General features: G+C 33.5%; 1 protein-coding gene and 1 pseudogene across 1 annotated transcript; one reads left to right on the top strand and one right to left on the bottom strand.

The window, feature by feature from the left end:
* Positions 1-1,213: 1,213 nt before the first annotated feature.
* On the bottom strand, positions 1,214-15,056 carry LOC130221129 (condensin-2 complex subunit D3-like; annotated as a pseudogene).
* Positions 15,057-16,254: 1,198 nt separating this feature from the next.
* Positions 16,255-25,346, top strand: primpol (primase and polymerase (DNA-directed)). Its single transcript, XM_056460171.1, is given in 16 exon segments — positions 16,255-16,485; positions 16,568-16,631; positions 16,634-16,661; positions 16,837-16,975; positions 17,739-17,886; positions 17,986-18,036; positions 18,203-18,367; positions 19,953-19,997; positions 20,000-20,084; positions 20,086-20,109; positions 20,234-20,328; positions 20,738-20,824; positions 21,754-21,862; positions 21,954-22,036; positions 24,271-24,317; positions 24,407-25,346. Coding segments are annotated over 16 exon segments (1,581 nt in total). The 5' UTR covers positions 16,255-16,302; the 3' UTR covers positions 24,635-25,346.
* The last annotated feature ends 858 nt before the right edge of the window (positions 25,347-26,204 follow it).

Below are 26,204 nucleotides of genomic sequence, written 5' to 3'. Positions count from 1 at the left end.
CCCTCCCATTTGCAGGGCAAGAGGGGAGCTTTGAGCTCAGGTAGATCTCGAGAGCTTTTAAAAAGAGCTGATGACAGAAAATGAGTGCTATGAAGAGATATGCTGCTGGATGAGAGTTTGAATGTAGTGCTGAAGTTAGATTGATCAGTTCACTTCTAGTGCATGTTTTTGGAATGTGGGAGGAAACCCGAGAACCCGGGGGAAAGCCACGCGAGCACGGGAAAGAACATGCTAACTTCGCACAGAAACAACAGCCGGCCTGTTAAAGGACTAGAACCGGTGACGTTCTTGCTATGAGGCAACAGTGTTAATCATTGGGCCGCCGTATGAAGGGAAGGTGGAGGAGCAGGGTGTGAAGGGAGGATTCTTCAAATCGAAGATGACTGTAGTGTAGAAAACCCTGGCTCTTTACAGGGTGTTAGGAATCGTCTGATTGGTTGAATCATACATGGTTAATGCAGAACCAGCCATGTTCAATTATAATCATGTGATCCTCTTGAGATTAGTTTATAAATAAACTTCACTTAGCAAAAAAGGCTAAGTACAAGAAGACATTTTATTCCCACTGCCATTGTTTTTTAACATGATTTTGAAACTAATTGTGTACATGTTTTTATGTTTTGCTGTTGTGTGTAAGCCTATGTCTAAAGACAATTTATAACCCTGTGGGATAGACAATAAAGTTTATTGAATTGAATTTAACTGAATTGCAGGTTTGGAACAAGTGCAGTGAGGGTAATGAATTTCCATTTTTTGTGTACGAAATTTTCCATTCCATTGCCTTTTAAACATGAACCTCTGGAAAATGATGAAAATCTGATGGACTCTTCTACAATGGCAAAAAGCAAAGGTTTATATTTACCATTTATGCAAATGCTAAAGATTTAAGCAAATAATTCATCTACAATCATTAGAGGCAAATGATTAACGTGAGTAATATAAATTATTAAATATTCCTATTAATTAGATATATTTTCATCTTAGATATTACTGAACACAACAAATGATAGGCTCAGTTGGTTTTATTTGCAATAAATATTCAGTTGCTCATGGAGCATTCTTATTTTGCAGTTTTAAAAGAAGGGCAGTGAATGTATACGTCTTGAATGTATACTTGTCTTTTGAAGAATACGGCAGAGAGGAGATGAGCAGTGATGTCCTCTCAGGGTCAGATCCAGCTGAAAATGATGCCACGTCCTGAAAAGCAGGCAGATCACCTGATTGTGTGCAGCGAGTCTCTCTGAATGACCCGAGAGCAGGACGCGCAGCATGTGGTGCGATAGTATGAGTACACACACAAACGGGCCTGGACTACCACCACGCAGTTATAGTACATGTCTCTGCAGGACTCGTCTAGAAAGAGAATGAGAGAGAGACATTGTAAAGGTACAGTTCACCAATAGACTATTTACTATTAGTATCATTACTATCACCAATTACTATTATTTTTTATTTCATTAATAAGGAATATTGTATTTAGCTTTATCTTAGTTTTTTTTTTGACTCTGTTAACATCAATCCATTATTGGAAAAGAGCAATTTAAAGTGATAGTTCACACATATGGTTAGTCATTTTTGACATCCAAAAAAATGAATAAAAATTTCACCATTTATTCACATTCAAGTGGTTCTAAACTTTTACGAATTTCTTCTGTTATGATAGGGTTTGGTGGAAAACAAGCTTAAATATAATGTATTATTTATTAAAAATCCTGACCGTCAAATAACCTTTTGTGAGGTTTTTTCCCAAACTTTTATAAATTACATTTTTCAACAGAACAAGAGTGGTACTGGTTTCTTGTATATATATAAAAAATAAAAAAAACAGTTTGTGTTAAACATTCAAATGCTTGAACAATCTAAATAACAAAGACAATAAATTCTCAGCTTTGTCTTATTACACACCTATCAATAAGATCTTTTCACGATACCTTATAGTCCATTACCTATTAAGATAATACTTTTAAAAAAAAAAAAGAAAAAATGTGATTAGACAAAAACTTAATTAAACACGGATTAAATGAGGCTTTTCAATTATAAATAACAAATAAGTTTTTTTTTACTTACCTACTATTCTGCTCTTGGTGTCATCATTAATATTAAAGGCAATGTCCCCATAACGCTCAAAATATGGCAGGTCATCGTTACCGAAACAACCGGTGCCCTAATTAAACAAACATAATCCTAAAAATCATCAAATTTCAATTTTGGAACAAAACCGAATGCAAACAAGCATCAAACATGCACTGTCTATTGGTCAAATATAAAATATGCACAGGCATACAACTTATTCTTCATAATGGTCAGCAAAGTTTCAAAAGAGCTGAATTTAAGAGACAGAGTTTTGTTATTGCCATTCATTGCCATATCAGCTTCTTTGGCTCTTTCATGGCAAAGATTTATAAAATTTACATTTTTATAAATCACTTTTCTATAATAAAGTTTATAACAATAAAAAGGCATCAAAAACAATTAATAAACATAAATAATCTAAAACAGTTAAGATTTACTTTTCATTCACATTTAAAAATAATTCCTTTGAAAGACTCTCCAGATAAAAAAAAAGTGTTGTCTGATAACATTAACAATAGGGAATTACAAATGTATGTTTGACAGTTAGGTTGCTATTACAATAGTGAACTGAATTTAACAACTCATTTGTTTATACATGTATTCTTTCGACCTTATTGTGTTCTCCCAGGTATCCAGCACAGTGCTGTAGTTCAGTTTAGGAGAGCAGCTGGCAACTTTAGCTAACAGTAGCCAGGCAGCAGAAGCCCTCTCTCCTTCTGTGTGAGATAGCAATTATTCACAAAGGCCGGAGTGAACTTTTTCTGTGGCCCACACGCTGAACGCCTTACTGAAATACCGGCTACAGATGAAAGAGTGGAGAAAGTGTAGACCGAGTGAAATACTGGCAAAAAGGATGCAGAGGGTTAGCATATATGAGTAACTGACCTAAGATCTTGACACTTTTCACACATGAGTCCCAGTAAATCCCAGGCTAGCTTTTGAGAGACGTCGATATTCAGATTTTTCTTGTGACTCTTAATGTGAGCGATGATGGCGTGATCCATACACTCCAGAGCTTTCTCCTGCACAGAGCTCTCAGAGTCCATGACAGCCGGTAGCACTCCTCTCAGCCAGGCCTCCTGCACATCTTTATTGTCAGGAAGAGCCTGGACACCGTGATTGAAAGAATGCTGGTTACAGGATGTTAGATTTGGTTTTGGTTGTAAACATCTAAATGCTGATAAGAGTTAAATTGGTGGGTCATAACAAGAGATAGAAATGAATCTGTCTGCTGGATGCAGCTAAATAGTAGTAGCTGCACTAATATGGAAGAATGATTGTTATGGTTATAATACAAGAATTGCAATTCTCCTGCCTCTATTTATTTGATTAGTTTACACCTGTTTGGAATATGGAAACTGTCAATATGTTTTTTTGGTTTATAAGGAATTCCTGAGGTTTAGGCCCACATGAAATCAGTGCACAAAAAAGATATCCACAGATGTTTTATTTGATTTTATTTACTCATGTAAATATATATTTGTTCAGTATTTATGTTCCCTTCAGTAAAATGGTTAGCACTGTCGCCTGACACAGCAAGAAGGTTGCTGGCCCGAGTCCTGGCTAAGTTAGTTTGGGATTGCAGGGCAATCCATTATTCAAATGGATTGCAAGGGCATCCGCTGTGTAAAACATATGCTGGATAAGTTGGTGGATAATTCTGCTTTGGCGACACCTGATGAATAAAGGGACTAAAGCCGGGAAAAAATGAATGAATGAATTATATCAAATGTTTATATGATTTATTTACAATACAGTTTGTAAAGCATTTTCTGTCTTTTAGAAGATAATAGTTTATATAAGAGACTTATTTTATTACCAACAAGTTGATCTAATTGCATTTGCATTGTAACCTTAAATAAAAGTTAAAAAGTTATTATTTTTTGTTTCAGTTTTATGTTAGTTACAATACTAAAAATCTTTCTACATGAATCCTTTTTTTTTTTTTTTTTTTACAAACTTCTGTGTAAAAATAGTAAGCAATGCTCCGCAGATTCTGTATTGCTCTGCCTATGTTATCTGGGAAGAGATTAATTTATATGGGAGATATTATGGGAAATACACTACATTAATTGTTAGCTATAGGCGCCCATGAAAGGAGAATTAATGCTGGACTGCTGGTATTACATAAACAACATCAGCCATCTTACTTAAGTTTACTAAAATCCAGAAAGAAACCGATGGGCATTTGGGGAAATTCCAACTTATATCAGTGAAGATGACGACAACAAGCGTATAAAAGTTGAGAAGGATGTTTCCTACCAGATACAGTGACCATCTTTTAACGTTCTTTTTAACAAAGAATGTTAACAGACCATCTTTTAAAGTACCACTTTTAACATTTTTAAAGTTTGGCTTAAAGAAAATCAAATATGCAACCACTGATTTGATTCATTTTATTGACTTTGATATATTGTATGTATTTACTGTAAGTGTATTTTTTTTTTTTTTTATATTGTTAAACTTGTCACAATTTCCTGCCCAGGGACTACAGATGTAAATTAGCTTATAGCCACTCTGGCACAACATGCCATGTTGTGAATTGTCCCTGTATAAATAAATAAATTATGTAATTAATAAAAAAATGTTTAATATAAAATAATAAAAAAAAACAAAGAAATCAATACCCCAAAATGCTAAGAAGCCAATAGCGGACTACACTTTTAACTGAAACACTGATTATTTTACATGGATGCTTGAGTATATTTGCCTTTTTAATTTTTGTTTAGTATTATCAAATTTAACTAATTAAACTTTAAGAACTTTAATTGATTCTGAGCAAGAACATACCACAAAGGAACTTCTGACCAAGTTTAAATAATTTGAAACGCTTATATTTAGGGCAGACTCTACTTACTTTGCTAAAACAGAGAATAATAAATAATTAGGTAAAAGGTGTTAAGATTAAGTGACAAGCACCGTAAAACAATTGCAGTATCAATCAAGTTTCAATCAAACAATCAGAGTGCAGTTGCAATTGTAGTAATAGTACATGCAATATCCATATTGCAGAAAAATGCGATAAAATAAATGGATTTTTTTTATACTTTGTTTATGCACATTTGACCAATCAGATTGGGCCTAACTATTTTAAACCTGCCTTCCCGCTAGGTGTTTTGTTCTATTGACTAGACCAGACCAAATTGAACAGGGTAGATCAGAGCAAAAAGCTGGCAAAATACTATGACTGGAGTAGAGACAAGTAAGGAAAAGGACAACAACAACTAGTAAGAATCAGAATATCTGCAGTATATAAGTTTTTGGTCATAGTGTTTTAAAGTGAATTTTTGCACCGTCATTGTTTTTTTTTTCTTTTTAAGCTGAACTAGATTTAATAGATGAGAACAGCAATATTACCTGTTTAGTATAATCATTTAATAAATAATTGATTTTTAAAAAAAGAAAAACATTTTTTATTTATATTTGCATTGATATAATGTTCATATAACACTCATATTATATTCATATTTCCTAGTATGTGCAGCCCTAGCAGTAATAACATTGTAACATGAAATTGGAGGATTTGCTCACAGTGAGAAGTTCCATAAGGCACTGCAAGGCTTTCTTCTTCACTGAGACAGCAGGATCTCTGCAGCGATCTGACAGCATACTCAGATTCTCCTACTGCATGCGATCACTCCATGCTTTAGCAGACTCATGACAGTCTAAAACAATCAAACACATGTATGCATATAAAAATCTACATTTGGATGAATAAATCAATGATTATGCTTTTAAATGTTAAACTGCAAAAAAGGAAATGCCACCAAGTTTAGAATATTCCTACCTCCAGTGCACTTTTTCTAGCATTGGTTTTTGGATCACTGACATGCTTTTTAAACAGAGTCATACTTTCATCATCTAAAATTAAATAAATAATGGGAAAAAAAAGACAGTCAGTAACGAAATCTTTACGTTTTATCAACAAGGCCCTTTTTAAGTTGAACGTACTCTGTAATGAAGTATTCATGACGCTTCTGTGGGTTGTGGTCATGCTCTTGTGTTTTGTGAGCTCGATGGTTCTGAAAGTCAGTGCTGTTTTCTGACCAGTCTCTCTTCTCTTTAGAGTTTCTGTAAAGTAGAACACAATCTAAAACCATCCCTGACTAGGCTAAAATACGAGGCATGGGTCGGTATATATTTTGATGGTATGATAAACCTTGGGGAAAAAAAATAATAATAAAATCACGGTTAACGTTATTGTGATTATGCTCTAAAATATATTCTGTTTAAATGTCTGAGTAAAAAAAAAAAATCCTCTTTATACACACTATTTTCACAATATATATTTTATTTTGGGAAACATTATAATATTTTGGAGCAGTAACCTGGTCAGGCTAAATAATTCACATGAATTATTATCTTATGCTGTTTTAATTAGTTTCAAAAGCACAGATTTCTACAATTTCAAACAGCATCTCTGGCTATCTTTTCTGCTGAAAAAAAAAAAGTCCTGCATATACTTTAAAACAGTTATCGTCCCATGCCTAAAAAAATACCCCTACATAATTTCATTTTAAACACAAAAATACACTCTCTTACGCTCAGAACGGTCCGAATCCATCATAGTCTGAGCACCTGGTGAGAAAAGAATAATCTTTATCAGTATTCAAACATGCTGCATGGGAAAATTGAAATATGTTTTCTCACACTTACTTAGGGCTGCACGACATTGAGAAAATTCTAACATAGCCAATATTTTGTTACAATGCAATATACATGCATATAATATACAATTTATAATTATAGATTGATTGGGATGATTTTGAAGGTGCATCTGCATAGACTCTAATAAACAAATTTAAAGCATAGATAAGTACAATAAGAACAAGATATAAATAATTCATTTTCATTTTCCAAATCTAACATATTCAGCTACAGTAATTGAATTTAAAAAATCAATAATAATAAAAATCATGTTATTAAGTTACAAATTACGATTTTTTTATGCCTGAAGGCATTTAAAATCCTCATAAAGGAGCCACAAATTACAATACAGACTATACATTGCAAATCCGGCAATGGGACTATTGCGAATGATTACATTGCAATATCGATGCTGAAATGATATATTGTGCAGCCCTAAAACTTGTACAAATATTTACACTTAGCACATGTGTATGGTCACTGTGCTTCAGTCAAATACATACGTTGGAAAGAGCTCATGGACGCATTTTGTGGCGTTTCTGGGAACCTAGCTCCAGACACTGTGCCAGGCAGTGCAACGCATGACCTCTGACTGTGGGGGAGACGTCATTACGATGATTGTAAACAATGTTGTGCACCAGGAACCTATGTGAGAGGAACACAGCCAGCTCAGGGTCCACAGTGTCATCCACATTTCTCTCAGTCTGCTCCAGCAGGACCATGCAAACATCCAGCGCAAACATTCTGAATGCCACCTGAAAAGAGGGAAGATTATATTATTAGGAACACATAAGAGACAAACATGAAACAATCTGGGGACACGGTAAACTTTGATGGGATTAAGAGGGTAAAGCAGGAAGTGAAGGTCACGGTATTCACCTTATTGTTTCGAGAGTAGTTATAGAGCCACTTAATAGTGGCTGCGTAGTCCTGACATGGCATCTTAGCCATCAGCTTTCCAACAGCTTGAGATCCACTGGCTCGATATTCCGATTTCTCCACCATCTAAAAACACACACAAAATAGATAAAATGGTTTATTTTTTATATTAGACTTGGTGTACTTCACCCAAAATTGAAATGTGTTGTCATTTTATATTAGTATTTTTATTCAGCACTAAAGGAGAAATGAGAAGAATCTGCACTCTAGTATTTGATATAATAATATTTGGTCACAAAATATGTGAGAACATATCCACTAACTGATATTATTCATCCTTACTTGCTATATTATTGACACTGAAGTGATTGCATGTAGTGATTGGTCAATGGTCAATGATGACATACGGGCTGTTGCGTGTTTTATAATCAAAGAATATAAACACATAAAAAAAGTTCTTATTTAAATAAATATTGTTTTATCATACAAAAACTGATTTGTGTCAATTCATAAATTTAAATGAACAAGAGTGTTGATCAATAATGACAGAAGTAATACAACAAAAACAAAGCAGTTAATTTAAAGTCAAATTTCGATTAAAGTAAAATATACCTGATGACAGATGTGTTGCACAAGATTCGTAAAAGTGCAATGGGGGCGTCTCTCTGCTCATCAACAATATGACGACAAAGGACACAAGTAATTCAGAGAGGTAAATTAATTCTGTCTGACAAAATAGAGGGGACTAAATTAATTGCATGTCATTTTAAAAAAATTCTTAAGCAGTTACTAACCTAATAAAAAGGATGGCCTGGTCTCTGGCACCACCAGACAGCCTGAGATGGAACAAGAAGACTTGGCCTGGACCTCTCTTGTGTTTTCATCATTAGAATCACATACAGTAGCTTGCGAAACACTCTACGACGGCACTGAAAAACGCAACACACACAATATCAAGCAATGTAAGATACTTGCAACCAAAACATAGTGATCTTTTTGAAGTAACTTCACCCACCTCATCGCCTTCACCGTGAAACAGTAGAGCAAAGTAACCCTAATCCATGATAGGAAAGCTCAGGCACACTCTGTAATTGGTCGACATTCCTTTGAGGAAAAAAAAAAAAAAAAAAACACTCAACAATTCTTTATATAAAAATAGAAAAATTTACTCAAGAGACTCTTGGGAAAACTGAAAGTTCATTTAAAAATATATATATCTTTGAATTAGATAAATAACTATTATAGTAAAAAGTATATAACATTTAAATAAGATTAATGAACAAAAAGGTGATTCAAATATTAATAACAGCTTTTAAGTAAATATTAAAAAACAGCTCAATTGCATTTTGTAATTTTTTATTTACCTTTCCTGAGAGAATGACAAATCCCCAGTGACTGGTTCAAAGTTGGTAAGTTCAGTAAAAAGCTGAAAAAATCAAAACAGTAAACTGTCATCAATAATAATAATAACAACAAACAATAAATCTGAACAGATATTTACATCATCTCAGTTTTTTTTTGCTAAGACTAATATACATGAAGAACCTGTTATGGAATGTTGTAATACTTTGAAAATAACTAAAGGTGTAAAACTGGCACTTTGGGTGTTTCACACTTGTATTTCAAATTTCCTTTCTTTAGTCTGGACCAAACAAAAAATTAAGTCCTGGTTCTTTCGCTTTCACACTGTGATTTTTAAGATCAAACCTAAAAATACAAACAACAAAAGTGACAAATTTGCAAAGAATATTTCAGAACATCCAGGATGAACATGATTGTTGTACACGCCATGGTATTTTAATCACCCGATAACTCTTTAATGGGATAGTTCACACAAACCTTTTAATTTGGTCATCAGTTACTCATCCTTCACTTGTTATGAACATTCTTTATGTTCTGTTATGAGCTTCTTTTACTGTTAAAAACACAAAAAACGTTATCTTGAAAAAATTCTGGAAACTTGTAACCATTTACCTCCATAGTATTTGTTTTTCTACTATGGAAGTCAAAAGCTACATGTTTCTAACTTTTCTTTTCTTCAAAATATCTTCTTTGGTGTTCAACAGAAGAAGAAAAAGTTTGGAACCTCTTGTCTTGAGGGTAAGAAAATTTTTTTGGGTTAACTGTTTACAGGGTTCCCACTTTAAACCAAATGTCAATTTACTGACTTTCACAGGCTAAAGGTGAATTACCATGACATCTAATGAACATAAAAACAGGTAACTTATATATGAATAATATAACATTAAAACCCTATGTTGAAATATTAATCATTTTAACATGGTTTTCGAAAATGGCTTGAACATAATTTAAACATTATGAGAACAACAATGGATAATTACAATGAATAAGGCACGCAAGGCGTGACGCAATTGTTGTTTTCTAGTTTCAGCTCGGCGAAAGAGTCGTTTTGCGCCACGCTGTTTAAATAGGAAAAACATTTGCGCTGATATGTGCGCCCATAGGCTTTCTGATCTAAAAGGAGGTGTGTTGAGGTGCATTGCTGGACCAGATCAAACCTGCGTTAGTTGTGCACCTCGCTTACACATTGCTTAATACACACAGGATGTACAGAAATACGCAAATATCTTTACAAATGAAAAGAATGAAAGGATTAAAATATTACAAAAATTATTATTTTCTAGCCTACATAAATATAAAAACCATACTTTCATGCCTTCTTCATCTTGGGTTAGAGTTCATAACAATTTGATTTAAATAATGCTATCATTATTAGCAGTATTATTCATTATATGCATATTTATATTTGTTTTATTAAAACAAGCTTAGATTATCCCACCTGTCAGGTTTTAGACCATATAGGGCACAGCATGTGTATTAGGATATAACTCACTTTTTTGACCACACTTCGTTATTATTGTTCATTTATTCGTTTGCTGGAAATTAGAACTGAATTTAGAAATAGTTTTGAAACAAATCTTTGCGCTTAACAAACTAAATTAATTATGCAAAGGCTAATGGATATGTGCTTACAACACATTTCCTTATCCACGGGAGTGAAAGTGAAAGTAAACAATGAGGAGGCTCATCTCTCATTCTTACGCTGTAGATGGTCTGTTTAACTGTTTTCTCTCTAGTGAAGTGTTCAGTTTTTCCACTTTCAAAGTCCGCCATGTAAATAGCAAATAAGCTATGGTGCAGGACAACTCGCTCTTAAAGGAAATGGGAGATGAGACTCTGATTGGTTTATTCTCAAAACGCACCTATAACTCATTAAGAGAATAAGCTCAACCCTGTTAGATCATGCGCCACGGAGCAAAGTTGATTTTTCCGTCCTTAAAATAGCAAAAGTGGATTCTGACATGCCCCAAATGCGTTTGCGCCCTGCGCTTTGGACTTTGCACATGGAAATAGAGCCCCTAGTTTGAAGAGTTATTTTGAAAACAAAGCTTTTGAAATGTGTATTATTCTGGCATGTTAGGCTTAGCTAACAGGTACAGTCTGCAAACTGCATTTTGACTTCAGTGACTGTCATTCAGGAGTCAATAATATAGGGTTTAGAAAACAGATTTTAAGCGGTATAGAAAATTACATTTTGATAAATAGAAACTACAATTTAAGTGACAAAGAAAAAACCCCTGATATTCCAAAACTAGGACAAAAAATATAAAAATCCCTTGACTTTTAATGTCTAGAAAGGTTCTTTCCATAAAGACAGCGTTATGAGTGTAAGCATAAGATCTGCCACAATTACACATGTATAACATGTATTGCCCCTATAAAATGTATAAGCTGTATTGAACTCCAACTGGCAACTAAATAATTAGAATGACAACAAAAAAAGTTATGTATGTCATTTTTAGGGCCCACATTCTGTGACAATCACGTCTATTATTCAGGTTAGCTTATCAAGATCTTTGGTCTGTTTTGAATTCACATTCAGTTTAACCATGCCAGAGTTTGCATGGAAGCAAACTGATATTTTTAGCATTTTCATTTCCCATCAAATGACCCACACGAACAAAGTAATGAGAAAGGTGTTTTTTCACTGATCTAAATATACAAAACTTAACACACCCTTTAAAAAACAAATCAAATCAATAGCTGTGCCTAAAACTGGACTGAACAAGATTCATGCAGGTCCACAAAACTACTATAAGAAAAGCCAGTATGTAAAGCAAAATTTAATGACCTGAACACAGCCGTCGGCACTCTGAGGTTGTCGCGAAGTGAAAATCTCTCTAGGAGTCTCAGTAGTGTGCGAACAAGCAACACAATGCCCTCTCTTAGTTTCAGCAAATCCTGTGCAGAAAAGTACATCCCTCATCTTCATCCTCTTCATCGTCATCAATCTCCATCTGTTGGAAAACAAAACATCAAAATATACAAAGACACCACAGTCACATTTACATAGAGGTTAGAAGACTAACATACTAACACATAGCATAATCAAACAAACTAAATAAAACACTGTACCTCCTCTGACACTTTCTTTGGGGGTTGGATCGTTTCCCAGTTTTTTGGTCACCTTGAGAGCTTTTCAGGGAATCTTTCTTGCGTTTCTTGCCAGACTCTTGAGGCCAGCATTTTAGGGGCATGTTCAGACACGTATCAAACAGGATTTGATGGTAGACTTTATTCGCAACACCCCTAAAGATTAACAAAAAAGTATTCATAAAATAAACTTATGAGGACAGGATGGGTGTAAAACTTATTTTATGTATCAACAATATCAATAAATATGCACAATATTGATATTGTGGACACTTCGAATACCATTACAATTGTTTATTATTTAAACATTTAGAGTGCTTTTTAAAAATATAGTATAACAGCCCTCAATGCTTGAAGAGTTAACTGTCTAGCTTAATAATTCACACATTAAAATGTTCACATGTTAATTTGGCCTACTACATGCTGAAATAATGATTGAAAATTCTGTGACTATTTGTTGGGCTATCGTACGTTAACACTGCAATAAGGCTTAAATAGCTAACAGGAGTTAATTTAACTAACTCACAATGAAAACTACTAATAAAAAGTTAAAACTTGCAGTCATAATCTGAATGCAGGTCATAACTGTTTTATCAAACTTAGTTAATAAAATCAGTAAATAAAATTCAGTTGTATTCCTTTACTAATAGTAACTTAATAACTGATTTTAATCCATTAACTAACATTTACAAATGACACTTTGCAAAGTGTTATCCATCCGCTTGTTAAGTGTGACGTCACACGAAGCAGCTTCCGGGTCAAAGCACCATATCAAACTGTATAGGGAGACTCAACAAATAGTAACAATAAACATTTACAAAATTATTTAAAACTTTCGAATATCATGATCACAATACATACAAATATTTTTAATTGAATTATTTTAATATAATTTTAATAATATTTATTATTTTTATATTTTAGCAGATGGAAAAGAATCCGCTACGTAAAACATATGCTGGATAAGTTGGAGGTTCGTTCCACTGTGGCGACCCTAGATTAATGAGGGACTATGCCGGAAAGAAAATTAATGAATTTTAATTTTAATTTTTAATCACTTTCTGACCATGGCCAGAAAGTGATTTATTTTTTTTTATTATAAATTGTTAAAAGATTGGTGTCTGAGATGCAGCAGGTCCGGAGACTGATGTGTACATCATGGTTTTATATAAAATTCACTTTCATGTGTGGTATGACTAAAAAGTGGTCATAAATTAATATTTTCTCAATTCAAATAAGTAATGGCTTGGACCCGGAAACAGTATTTCATACGTCCCCTATACTTCACGACATAACAAGTGGATTGTACTTTATAAAGCTTTAGCAATTAAATTTGGCTGAAACATTTATTTACTCTGAACATAAATATACAATAAAACAATACAGTAGATATTTTTGTTGTTTTTATACCTGTAGCTTAGGTCAATATTGTTATAATACCATATACCATGATAAAAGCTCCAGCAAATAAACCCAAAAATAACATTTGATAACACCGTTCTTAAATCTAACTTTATTTAATGATTTTTTAAGGATTATATATATATATATATATATATATATATATATATATATATATATATATATATATACATACATACTCAAATGAAATTTAGGTGCAGGGGTTGCAATCTGACCTGGTATTTTCAGCAGTAACAAGTACAGAGATGCTGCCTGGAGACCACAAAGTCTCTGTTCAAGACTGGGACTTTTGGTTTTAGCACTAAGGATGAAGTAAGACAGGACAGCCACCAGAGTTTTTGCAGAGACACCGTTCTCACCGAACACCACCCACACACTCTGAGGGGAAAACCAGAAGGGATTTACACAAATACTGAACAATAAATGTTACAATTAAAAATCACAGCAATTGTAATGTTATACTTCTGTGTTGTTGTCATCATCCTCATTGGAGAAGGGCAGCAGTTGCATGTACACCTTCTTGAAGACATCAGGGGTTTCCTTAATTTCCTCCTCAATAGCGGAGTCAAGAGGGTCTGTGTGGGTGAACTCGAAATCCCACACTGTATCCACCCAGGCTGAAACACGTCAACAACACATGTAACATTACACTACCCATACATTACATGATGCAGACATTTCATTAAGTTTTTAAGATGCACATAGTGATCAAGTGACTACTTTATATAGTTACACATATTAAAATGTATAATTAAATATAAATGTACATAGTTAACGTTATGTGTGTGTATAGTGAAACAGAAACCCCGAATCACTATAACGTTAACAGTTCAGATGAATAGGCAAGTTAAACATCATATATAGCCGTACAAACAGTGGGATTGCAGAATAAACCACTTCGCATAAAAAATCCTAAATCCTGCTGTATTACAGAAGACTGCCCAAAACCAAAACAACCCCTGACAGCATCGGTTACAGTTGAGCGTTTACCGAGGTTAGTAAACCAATACACACAAAAACTCTTATACACAATTGATCGGTTGGTTACTATCATATGGTGTTTACAAAGATGCCACTATACCTGCAGAGACACTGTTTAATTTTAACAACTCCAAAGCGCGTATCAACTTCCATCTTTAGTTCAAAATAACGCGCCCACAGCCGCTGTAGTGGAGCATTACAAATCCAGCATGCATAGCGGCAACGCAGGCACACTCATGAATATTAATTAGGCAGCGATCTCTTTTTTTCTTTTTTTTTTTGTTCGTAACCAAAGTAAAACCATAAGACGTGTGCAAATACTAAAATATCCATCATTATAGCAATTATATAAATAATATAAACAGCTCAAAATCCAAGTAAATGTCAAGAAACTTTGAGGAAGTGGTGTCAAGCGCATGCGCGAGTCTTCATCCCTACGACGCACATTTACGCGGGTTCCTCAAAATACGTCAATGTTTCGGACTGTACACATGCAAAACAAAACAGCAAAGGACTATAAAGGAAAAATTACAAGTAAGCGACCAAATCTATGCGTATTAAAGTAAGCTAGAACTAGTGTTAAAATATACATACATCATATTATGCATTGTTTACATGTTAACACCTCTGCTACGTTTTTCTACATTTGTTTGGCAATGTTCCACTTGAAGATCTATCTGTCAGTCTGTTTGTTTGTTGTATTGGTAACTTTATAAGTTTCCATTGCTGACATTAGTTAACAACAGTTAGCCAACATGAAAGATTCTTAATAATTAATAATCTTAGATTTTATTTTACCAGTATCAAAAGTAACTTTTGGTTTTATAATGTATTAGTAAATACTTTTAATGGGCAGGGGCAGGCGTTACTGGTAATGATACAGCTTTATGTCTAAATTTAAAGATTAATATTAAAATACCAAATGTTTTGCTCATTGTTAGTTAACACATTAACTAATGTTAACCAATGAAGATTATTTTGAGCTTTTACTGTAACATTTTGTGCATCTGCTATCATTATTTATGATTATAAACGACCAAATGTATTGATATCGCAGCCACATAATATCCCAGTATATGAGAAATAAGGCTGCAATATAAAAAAAAGACATTTCGATATTTAGTTTTTTTTCAATATATATTGCAATATGAACACATTTTCAACATCATTCATTTAGATTGATTGAATTGTAAGAATATGAATAGTATAAAAAATAAACAAATTGCAAGCAAAAATAATTAAAATAGAGAAATGAAAAATTAAATAAAATTAATAAACTTAATAAATTAAATTAAATTAAATAAACAGTGCTACACGGCTTTCTTTAAAGTCAAACTATCAGGTACAGAAATTGAATAATGTCAAATAACACTGTATAGTCTTCGTTGTATTAATTCAATAAAATTATTCTTCTTTAAAGTTCCAAGTGTTACTTTTTTTGTTCCCAAAATGCTTTAAAATTTCTTGAAATCCCTTTGAAACACATGCAAATGATAAAGTTTCACTCTGTAAGGTTATACTTCGCAAAGACTTCACAAATCTCATGTATTCTCAACCGTCATGCTGATCAATAATTCCCAACTCAACATTGCATATTCTGCCATGTGACTATTGCAGACTCGCACATTGGGATATCGATGCTGAAACGATATATTGTGCAGCTCTAGTGAGAAAATTTGTTCTGATCCTTTTTGTCAGAAGTCTTTATTGTATAATTGCTGATGGACTGTTATCTCTATCCCCAGGTGACTGCAGTTTTCCTGAGCTCTTGTTCTTACTGTTCTCTGAGATTAAATCACAGAGCATGAGAGAGATTTAGTTATACTTCAGTGTTTTAAGACAAGGATGACTGGCGGAAAGTGGCAGGACAGGGTGAAGTCTGTGGAACAGAGGGCATCATCTTTTCAGTCTTCTCCTCTGTCCTGTCCATACAAACCACGTCTCTCCCAGCCATGGCAGCCGTCCTCTATCTGGAGACTCTTCCCACGCCAGAATGCAGCTATTGGCTTTGCTCAGCACATTAAACAGGTTGGACATTTGTGAAGTACTGTAAACAATATAAGTATCAAAGTTGTTTCACAATGATTGGTTCTCATTGTATTTTTGTCAGGATGTGCACATATTTTCACTGGAGAAGGAAGGCAGTGATGCTGGACAGAGGATTTTCCTAGTGACAGCTACAGTGAACTATGGCATTATTACAGGTCATTATACTACAACAAAAATATTTATATAATTATGGTCATAGGGTGTGAGTTACTCTAAGAACGTAATTTGCTACAAACAATTAGATTTAGTGGTAAATCCACAGTTTCATTAAAAATGAATAATTTATGTTTATTTCACTAAAATACAGTGTATGTGCATTCGTTTCTACAGCACTCACAGACAGTCTCTGATGCACTGCTATGAAGTGATTCTGGAAGGGGCTGTCTGCAAACTCTACTTTGACTTAGAGTTTCATAAAGCCTCCAACACACATTTGGATGGAAAGATGATGGTTGCCAAACTAATTCAGGTGAATTTATGGTACATTTGCTTGAGGTCAGATGAAAAAAAAATGAAATGAATACATTTAATAAACAGCTATGGATTTTTTTTTTTTTAAATCGATGATAATAAATTATTTTTGAGCATCACATGTGCATATTTTATTGATTACTGATGGGACCATGTGACACTGAAAACTGGATTAATGACAGCAATAGATTACATTTTGTGACCACAAAAATCTTAAATTGCCTGTGTGGTTTTGTGGGAAAAGGCAACAATATGTTGTCAAAACTGATAAAATTATAGATTTTGATGCCAAAATTAATTTCAATATTAAGAAAAGATTTAGTAGATTTCCTACCTTGAATATAACAAAACTGTGATAAATAAATAAAAGGTAATTTTCACAATATTTAGATTTTTGATGATTGTCCTATTCTTACAATCTGTACATCAATAAAAGGCTTATTTATTCATTTTTTAGATGATGTATAAATCTAAATAAAAAAGACCCTATGATGCTTTTGTGGTCCAGGAACTCGTATATTAAAAGAGAAAACTATAATTTTAAAATTTACTATTTTTTTCACTATATTAACGTTTTGATATATTTTGATAACAAATGTAGCCTCTGTTAACTCAAAAGATTTATTTTCCACAAAAACCCACAGAAAGTCATGCTGACCCCAAACTTTTGAATAGTGGTGTGGTTATTTAAAAAAACTCTGTTCTACGTTTAAAATGGACATAAAACCTAATTGTGTTATGTCCTCAATATACTGTAACAGTACGTATGTGAGAAGCTAGAGGAGGTGTATGGTCTCCATTGCTCTGCAAAAGATGTCCTTGATCTAGACTCCAGCACCTCTGACAAGTTTAGTCGTCATCTTATCTTCATGCTTCCCAATGCTGCATTTAAAGACAACTCCCATGTGGGTAAGTGACTGTCATGTCATCATGAGCTGTGAGTGAATTATTATTAAAGCATATATATTTGTTATGATCTCTGATAGTGATGTAAATGTGTATTTGCAGGGCGGTTTATTCATGAAATCCTTCATCCTGCCACGAACAACCTTCATAAAGGTATGATGACAACAGTTGAAAGGGCTGTGATTAAAGTCAGTAATGAAAACTGATTTCTTTATTGTCTTTTATTTGCTGTAAGGACATTTATGCTGTTTCTCACAGTCACAGTCTCACTTTTAGATTATTATTATTATTATTATTTTTGTACAACATGTGTTCAAAGATAATGATTTGATTTGGTTGGTTTAAAGCAGTCCAGAGGCACTAAGAAAGAATATGGATGATGTGGAGGGTTCTCAGGCCAAGAGAAGAAAGACTGATAAGAAGGATCTTGGCTTTCTAACAGTGAATAATGAAAAAGGACAAGAACAACTTTTTGTTGATTTGGGTAAAATTTAAAGTTGATTATTTGTCTGTAAACTCTACATTGTATCAATGTACTCGATTTAACTGCATCAAATGGCCTTTATTGTCATTAATATAATATTATAAGCAAGTGTTTTGTAATATATTTATAATTTTTACAAATATTTATTTTTAAGATGTGAAGTATACTACAGGTGTAAATTAAAACACAGTACAGTAAACGCTCTTATTTTTCACCAGTCAAGGTACCAGTACAAACACAATCAGCAAAATAATGTCTATTTATAATTACTAACTAAATTAATTGATAGCTCACACACAAAATAAAAAAAATACTCAATATTATAAAATATAACACAATATAAAATCTTTGAATTTATTTTTTAAAGAAGATATTTTGCGTAATGTTATAAATCTTTTCGATTTTGAGTGAACTATCCCTTTAAGAGACGATTTATTATGAATTATTGCACAGCCCCTTCTGTCATGCTAAAAGCTGGAGAACTGGAAAACAAATTCATCATCTTTCGTCATCAAAGAAATCATCACATTATCCGCAGGGTCTTAAAAAGTCTTAAAATGTCTTCAATTTCAAAATCAAAATTTAGGCCTTAAATTCACTGAAATATTGTGTTGTGGGTCTTTGTGTTGTAGGTTTAAATCACTTTAAGCAGGTTTTAATTTTCCTAATGTCCATTTAAAGCTACTCAGTCGGGCCAACACCATCCAATCACTATCATTCCATCTCAATAAAAGTTTTAACAAAAGTTTATTTATTAACTCTTTTTTTATTATCTCTATTTACCAACTCTATTCATATTCTATTTATAAACATATGTTTTAATTATCTTCCTCACAATAACATATGTTTTTATTGTTTTTTTTTATGTTTAAACTGAGCTATTAGGAAAAATCCTTAGCGTTTAGCCTAAAATTTCATTCATAATGGTCTTAAAAGGGTCTTAAAAAAATATTACATTTCACTTGATGAAACCTGTTAGAAACCCTAATTTTTCCACATACCATTAGTTTTACTATTTTTCATTTAAATATTATTATCCACCTTTAACATTATCACTGCATATCCAGTTGAGGTCTGAATTATTAGCCCCCGTTTATTTTTTCCCCAATTTCTGTTTAACGGAGAGATTTTTTTCAACACATTTTTAAACATAATAGTTTTAATAACTCATTTCTAATAACTGATTTATTTTATTTTCGCCATGATGACAATAAATAATATTTTACTAGATCTTTTTCAAGACACTTCTATACAGCTTAAAGTGAGGCTTAACTAGGTTAATCAGGTTAACTAGGCAGGTTAGGGTAATTAAGCAAGTTATTGTATAACGATGGTTTGTTCTGTAGAAAAAAACATATAGCTTAAAGGGGCTAATAGTTTGAACTTTAAATGGTTTTTAAATCATTTTAAAGTTCTTTTTAGTCTAGTCAAAATAAAACAAATAACTTTCGCGGGAAGAAAAAATATTATCAGACATACTGTGAAAATTTCCTTGCTCTGTTAAACATCATTTGGGAAATATTTTAAAAAGAAAAAAAAATTAAAAAAAAGGGCTAATAATTCAATACTAGCGTCCTCTTTTAAAGGTGTTACACAAAGAACAGAAACTTCCGTCTCTACAAATCCTCCAAACTGGGAAGAATGCAGCCTTCATTGTGGCAGAGGACACAAGTTGTCCCGAAACCGTCCAGCAAATCACAAAAGAGAGCGCATATTTCTAGCTTCTTAATCACCAACGTCAGGTTATTTCAATGCAAAGTCTTACATAAAGATATTGTCCACACAATGATGGAGGCTGCTTTTATTTCTGACTTTTGTGTTGAAGTGATAGAATTTTCTCTTTTTTTTTTTTTTATGTTACACTAGTTTTACAGGACAGAGGATATTGACGTATGATATGCCACAGAAGAGCACAGCCGGATCTGAATGTCCAACCCTGCAGAGAGAGTCACACAGCTCTGGTAATGACAAATATAAAAGAACATTCTTAAGTGCTTTTCTGTGTTTTTATAAGATTTTTGGTCACACTATTTTAAGCTACAGTTCCCACTACAGTTCCAACCTTTAACTAAGACTTTAATAATCTCCTAATTGCTGCTCATTAATATTTAGTAAGGTAGTAGTTGGGGGTTAAGGTATTGGGTAGGATTAGGGATGTAGTATGTGATCAAACATATAAGTACTATAAACAGCCAATATTCTAAAATAAGAAGGTAATAAGCCAATGTGGGACTTGGTACTTAAACTGAAGTGTTATCAGATTTGTAAACAAATGAACCCTCTCAATTCAGTGCTGTAGTGTGGTTTGCTTAAATGCATTATTTACTTTGGTATGTGTTAGAGCCATCTCACTCTGTCCTTTCTATATAGATCTGTTGGGTGACCAGAAGACATCCCCTTTTAAAGAAGTGGATGAATTTGTGCTCACACTTGTGCACAAGGATGGCATTCAAGGAAGTAAGCAAAAGTAAAGATGCTGTGCTTTCTGTGTATTTTAGTTAAAGTTATTTTTAAATTAAAGTTATAATCTGACAAAAAGACATATTCACTCCCATGTTGCTTAAAGCTTTTTTCATTAAGGGAATAAAAGTCAATATTTTAAGGTGTCTTTGTGACAGTCATTTAGCTTGTCATTTATTATGTGTACTTGCTGTTATATGTACTCACTGTTACTTATATGGTTTAGGGTTAGAATGCGGGCTAGCTTTAGGATTCGGTGCATGTTAACTATACATAATTGGTTGTAATTAATATAGTAAGTACACAGAATAACAAGAACACCTTAAAAAGTTATCTGCTTTAGTTCACCCAAAAAACCTGACTCACCCTCATGTTGGTCCAATCTCCTGAGACCTTCACACAACTTCAAAACACAAATGAAGATATTTGTAGATGAAATGCGAGAGCTTTCTTATCCTCCATGGACAGCAACAGTCACAAGAAATTTAAGTCTAGAAAAGGAACCAAATCTTTGTCAAACATGCCATGTCTCTTCAGTGGTTAAACTGTAATCCCACAAAGCTCCATGACAAATTTTGTGCACCAAAAAACTGTTAACTGTCAAATATTTTCTACATCAGAACAAGGTGGTTGCTGACTCTAGTGGCAATATGTTGTACTGCCTGTAAGTAAATGTGCACTCTGACATGTCGCAGAAGTTTTACATTTTTTTTTGAGCCTTGTATATATACAGTTAAATCACTAAAGTCACATGTTAGAGCTCTCGCATTTCATCTAAAATGTCTTAATTTGTATTTTGAAGATGTGTGAAGGTTTCAGGAGATTGGACCAATATGAGGGTAAATAATAACAGGTTTTTTTTGGGTGAACTAATCCTTTAAAATGAAGTGTGACCGCAATTAATTGCTATGTTTAAACCCAAACAGGCATCCGGCGATGGAACTACTTTGCATGTGAACAGTTGCTGGTTTATGACATTGAGAAGTTCCGTTGGTGCCATAATGTGAAGCGTTTCCACAAGAGCAACAACATCATGTCAGTCTTTATCACTGAGATTGCCACAGTTTTACATTATCTCTTACTGTCTTTACAAGTTATGACTGCTTTTATTGTCTTTTCTTAACAGAATTGTGGTGGATCTTAAAGAGGAAGTGTGGTATCAGAGGTGCCATGACCCTGAGTGCAGAAGACAGAATTACAGATCCTCTAGTATGAGGAACAAACAGCACCACATGAAAACTTTATAGCTTTATACATGTCTTTGCATCCCCACTGGGCTTTATCAAAGACTATAGAATACACAAGATGTGTCACTCGTATACTTTTGAATGGGGAAAAGTGTAACAGTCAATATGGCGAATGAAGCCCCGCCTTCTAGTACATGAGCCTACCAGTGATCACTATATGGCGAATAAAGCCCGCCTTCTAGTAAATGAGCCAATTAGTGATCACTATAGAATGACAATTCTCCTGGGGCAGGGCTTGGACAAGTTGTGAGTTTCTGCAGATTTTGGGTGATACGAACATTTAGTAATGAAACTAAATAGACAGTTGTTGTTTAATTTTATTGATTATTCATAATACTGTATGTAATGTAATCGTAATCTCAGCAAGTAGTTCTGGAGAATTTGATGTTTCCCCATTCAAACAGAACACCCGAGCATACTGCCCGAGAGGCGTTTCAAAGATGGCCACCGAGTGAAATGACCTGCCTTAAAGGGACTTTGGCCTCATTTGACAGACTATGCTTGCTTTTTTGCAACATTTTATGACACAAATGTGCTTTTTGCTTTTTAAATATGTGAGAAGCAGTCTCCTCACATGTTGATGTGTTCACATGTAGACATTTAGATGTGTTGAACAGTCTCTAATTAAAGTGGCACATATTTAAAAAGGTTTGTTATGTATAATACTGTAAAATACACAAGAATAGAGTGTATCTTTTTGAGATGTTTGTATGGCACATTTACATTGAAAAACAATAGATAAGCAGTGCAGTAGAATGAAAAAACAATATTTTGTTCATTTTATGATAAACGAAAACAAATGAAAAACTAAATCACTATAGAAATATATTACAGAAATTGTGACGAAAGCAGATTAAAATAACTTACATGACAATAATGAATAAATTCTAACTAAATAATTAATAAAAATGTAAAGTTAAAGTAATTCAAAATATTAATAACTGCTTTTGTATATACTGCTAAAAAAAAGTTAAATGGATAGTTCACCCCAAAAATCTGCCATTTCTTTCTGCCACTTTTTGCTGTGGAAGAAATACTGATAAATGTTGAAAAAATCAGAAATTGGCTTCCATAGTATTTTTTGTTCTCTGGGTGTAGATGGCTTATTTTTTCAACATTTTTCAAAATATCTTATTTTGTGTTCAACAGAAAAAAAACATAAACCTAATAAACGCATAAAACATAAATGCATAAACATTTAGAACCGCTTGAATGTGAGTAAATATTTACACTAAAACCCAATAAGTCAAGGTAACTCAAACCATTTGAGGAAACTGATTGCAACAAACCATTTAAGTTCAAAAAACGAATCCAAATGAGTTCTGTGAACTTAATCCATTTGAGTAAACGAAGCAATTTGAGCACAGTAAAACCCGATAAATGAAGAGAACTCAAACCAACTGAGTACTGTAAAATCCAAAAGGTTAGGGCAACTCAAACCGTGTTAGAAAACCAATTGTAACAAACCATTTGAGTTAAACGAATCTATGAGCACTGTGAACTTAGTCCATTTAAGTTTATGAGATATTTAATTAACTCATTACCCTCAAAACTCTTTTCAAACGAGTAGAATTAACCCCTTTCAGTAAATTTTGAGTTAACTACACTCATTTCATTTGATAAAGTTGACTGTTGGGTTTTACAGGAAATTTTCATTTTTAGGATGAATTATCACTTAAGGTGTGGTTAGTTATTTACATTTACTCAGCAGACACTATTATCCAAAGCGACTTACAAGTGAGGATAAAAAACACTTCATGTCTGCAGATAATTGCAGTATATAAATACTATGAAGAGTATATTAATTAATTATTTTTTATTTATATTTTTCCTTTCGAGCATATGAAGAGTAGCGTATATCCTACATGTGGTTTGCAGAGCCTGCTCTCCTGTGAGGAGCACGTTCAGAATTGTACAATATTTTCCAATAAGTATGGGGTGCTTATAAGAACGTGTCTGGTGCTTAGGGTTTTTCAAGCCCACTCACCTGCATGAAGCACACTAAGAATTGCAAGAGGTTTTGTCCAGTGGCACGAAGTGGTGATAAGTCTGTCCGGCATACAGAGATAGTCTGTCACCTACAGGTGGTTTGTCAAGCTCACTCACCTATGTGTAGCACACTCAATATTGTGCCACTTATTTTCATGGAAAGTATGTGGGGAATGAATGATACAAAATTGATATCTTTGTCTTCAGGCTTCCCTCTGCCTCAGGAGGTCTGCATGAGCCACTTACTGATGGAGGTCAGTGAAGATTCAGCTCATCTGGAGACCAACAATACATTCAACTGAGTACATAATGTGTTGACTTGCACTTCTGTCTTTATCTGAAGGATGAAGAGGATCAGGCTTATTTAACAGACGAGCTGGGGAACATTGAGCTCGCAGTGACTGCTCCAGCAGAGTCCACCTCAACTGCCCCGTCTGAGGACACTGAGGGTTGGGGAGAATGGCCTGATGACCCTGCTTATCTGAGAGCTCTGGAGGAAGTAGAAGAAGAGCAGGACGAGGAGGAGGTACCTGATGAGCTTCTGCTGCAGGCAGTCAATGAGTGTGAATGATGACAGTTTAACCTGAAAGTCCAACATTAGCTTAGTGCAGTACCTGAAGTTCATGTGTGCATTGATCTGTAAAATACAATATACATGTGTTTAAATGTATGTTAAACACCACGTTGTGTTTAATTGTTCAAAGCTTATTTATTTCCATTAATTATCTGGCTTAGGATTTTGCAAGTGATTTTGCCATTAAGATGTTGCCAAAGTTATAATCTGCAAGAAGTTCATTTCGCATATTCAGCAGTTTTCAGATTGACTTTTGAGAAAAGTTAAAAAACTGTTAATGTGAGATGGAAATTGTTAAACATTTAACAAAATGCTTTAACACTGGTACAACAATACATGATAATTGTGTTACATTTCATTCATTTTAAACATTTTATGAAATATATTGTCATTAGCATTCAGTGAAACGTTGATGCGTTTATTCGTAGTGTCCTCATGCCTCCACAAGAGGGCATCAAAGGTGTGTTTCTCAACAGGCCTTCAGATACTGCGCTTTGCTATATCACCAGCTGAGTCTTCTTTCCATTCAAGCAAGCAGGGAGGTTTTTTGTTCGCTATAAAGCTGCTTTGTAACCGTTTAACTGAATCAAAACGAAATAGGGTGGAAGTGTTGTACAAATCCGATTTTTCAAAAAAAAATTCTGATACAATTCTGCAATTGAGGCTGTCCAAATGACTGGTTACAAAAATACACTGTCAAACTGAAAAAATATTTACATATGTTTATTGATTAATAAATTTGTTTATTATTAACTATTGTTTATATTATTTATTTATTCTTTGCTGTTTCTTTTTTTTTTACTTTAAATGATTTTGGGTTTTTTGTCCCTCCTTCTAATGTTATTTTATTTTAGTATACAGTATATTATTTAATAATACATTTAATTATGTTATTTAATTTAATCATCTATTATTATTTGTGCATGATTTATTTCATAATCATTATTTATTAATGTATATTTATTTTTGGGATTTTATTCATTCATTTTCTTTTCAGCTTAGTATCTTTATTAATCTGGGGTCGCCACAGCGAAATGATCCGCCAACTTATCCAGCGTATGTTTTACACAGCGGATGCCCTTCCAGCTGCAATTTTGGGATGTTAATTAATTATTTTTCCTCTTTCCACCTGTTTGAAAACCCCTGGTTTAGGGTGAACAGAAACTGTGCATTTTTATTACACAAATTATTATTGCTATTATTTGTATAATATAGTAACTGGAGGTTTTCCTATATTGAAATGTTGTGTTTTATAAAAAAATAATAATAATAATCAATAATGGACCTCAATATCTAACAAAGAAATTTGGGTTTATCCTGTTTTTATATTCCAACAGAATGAACTCTGTGTGATTACTCAACATTCACAGAGCCTTTTGTTCCTTTTTTGACCCTTGTTTAGTGGTTTACCCCTTGCAGCTATAGAGTGTCTCACTGAAAGGACACACATCTTTCTTTGATTTAATAATTCCGCTTCTCCGTCAGATTTTATGTAATATTTGTAGCCTGGGGTCTGAGAAAGAGAGAGAGAGAAGCCCATCCATTATGAAGCATGTGTAAACACCAG

Source organism: Danio aesculapii, chromosome 1, assembly GCF_903798145.1.
Source record: "Danio aesculapii chromosome 1, fDanAes4.1, whole genome shotgun sequence".
In the NCBI taxonomy this organism is placed as follows: Eukaryota; Metazoa; Chordata; class Actinopteri; order Cypriniformes; family Danionidae; genus Danio; species Danio aesculapii.
This window is presented reverse-complemented; position numbering and strand designations above follow the sequence as displayed.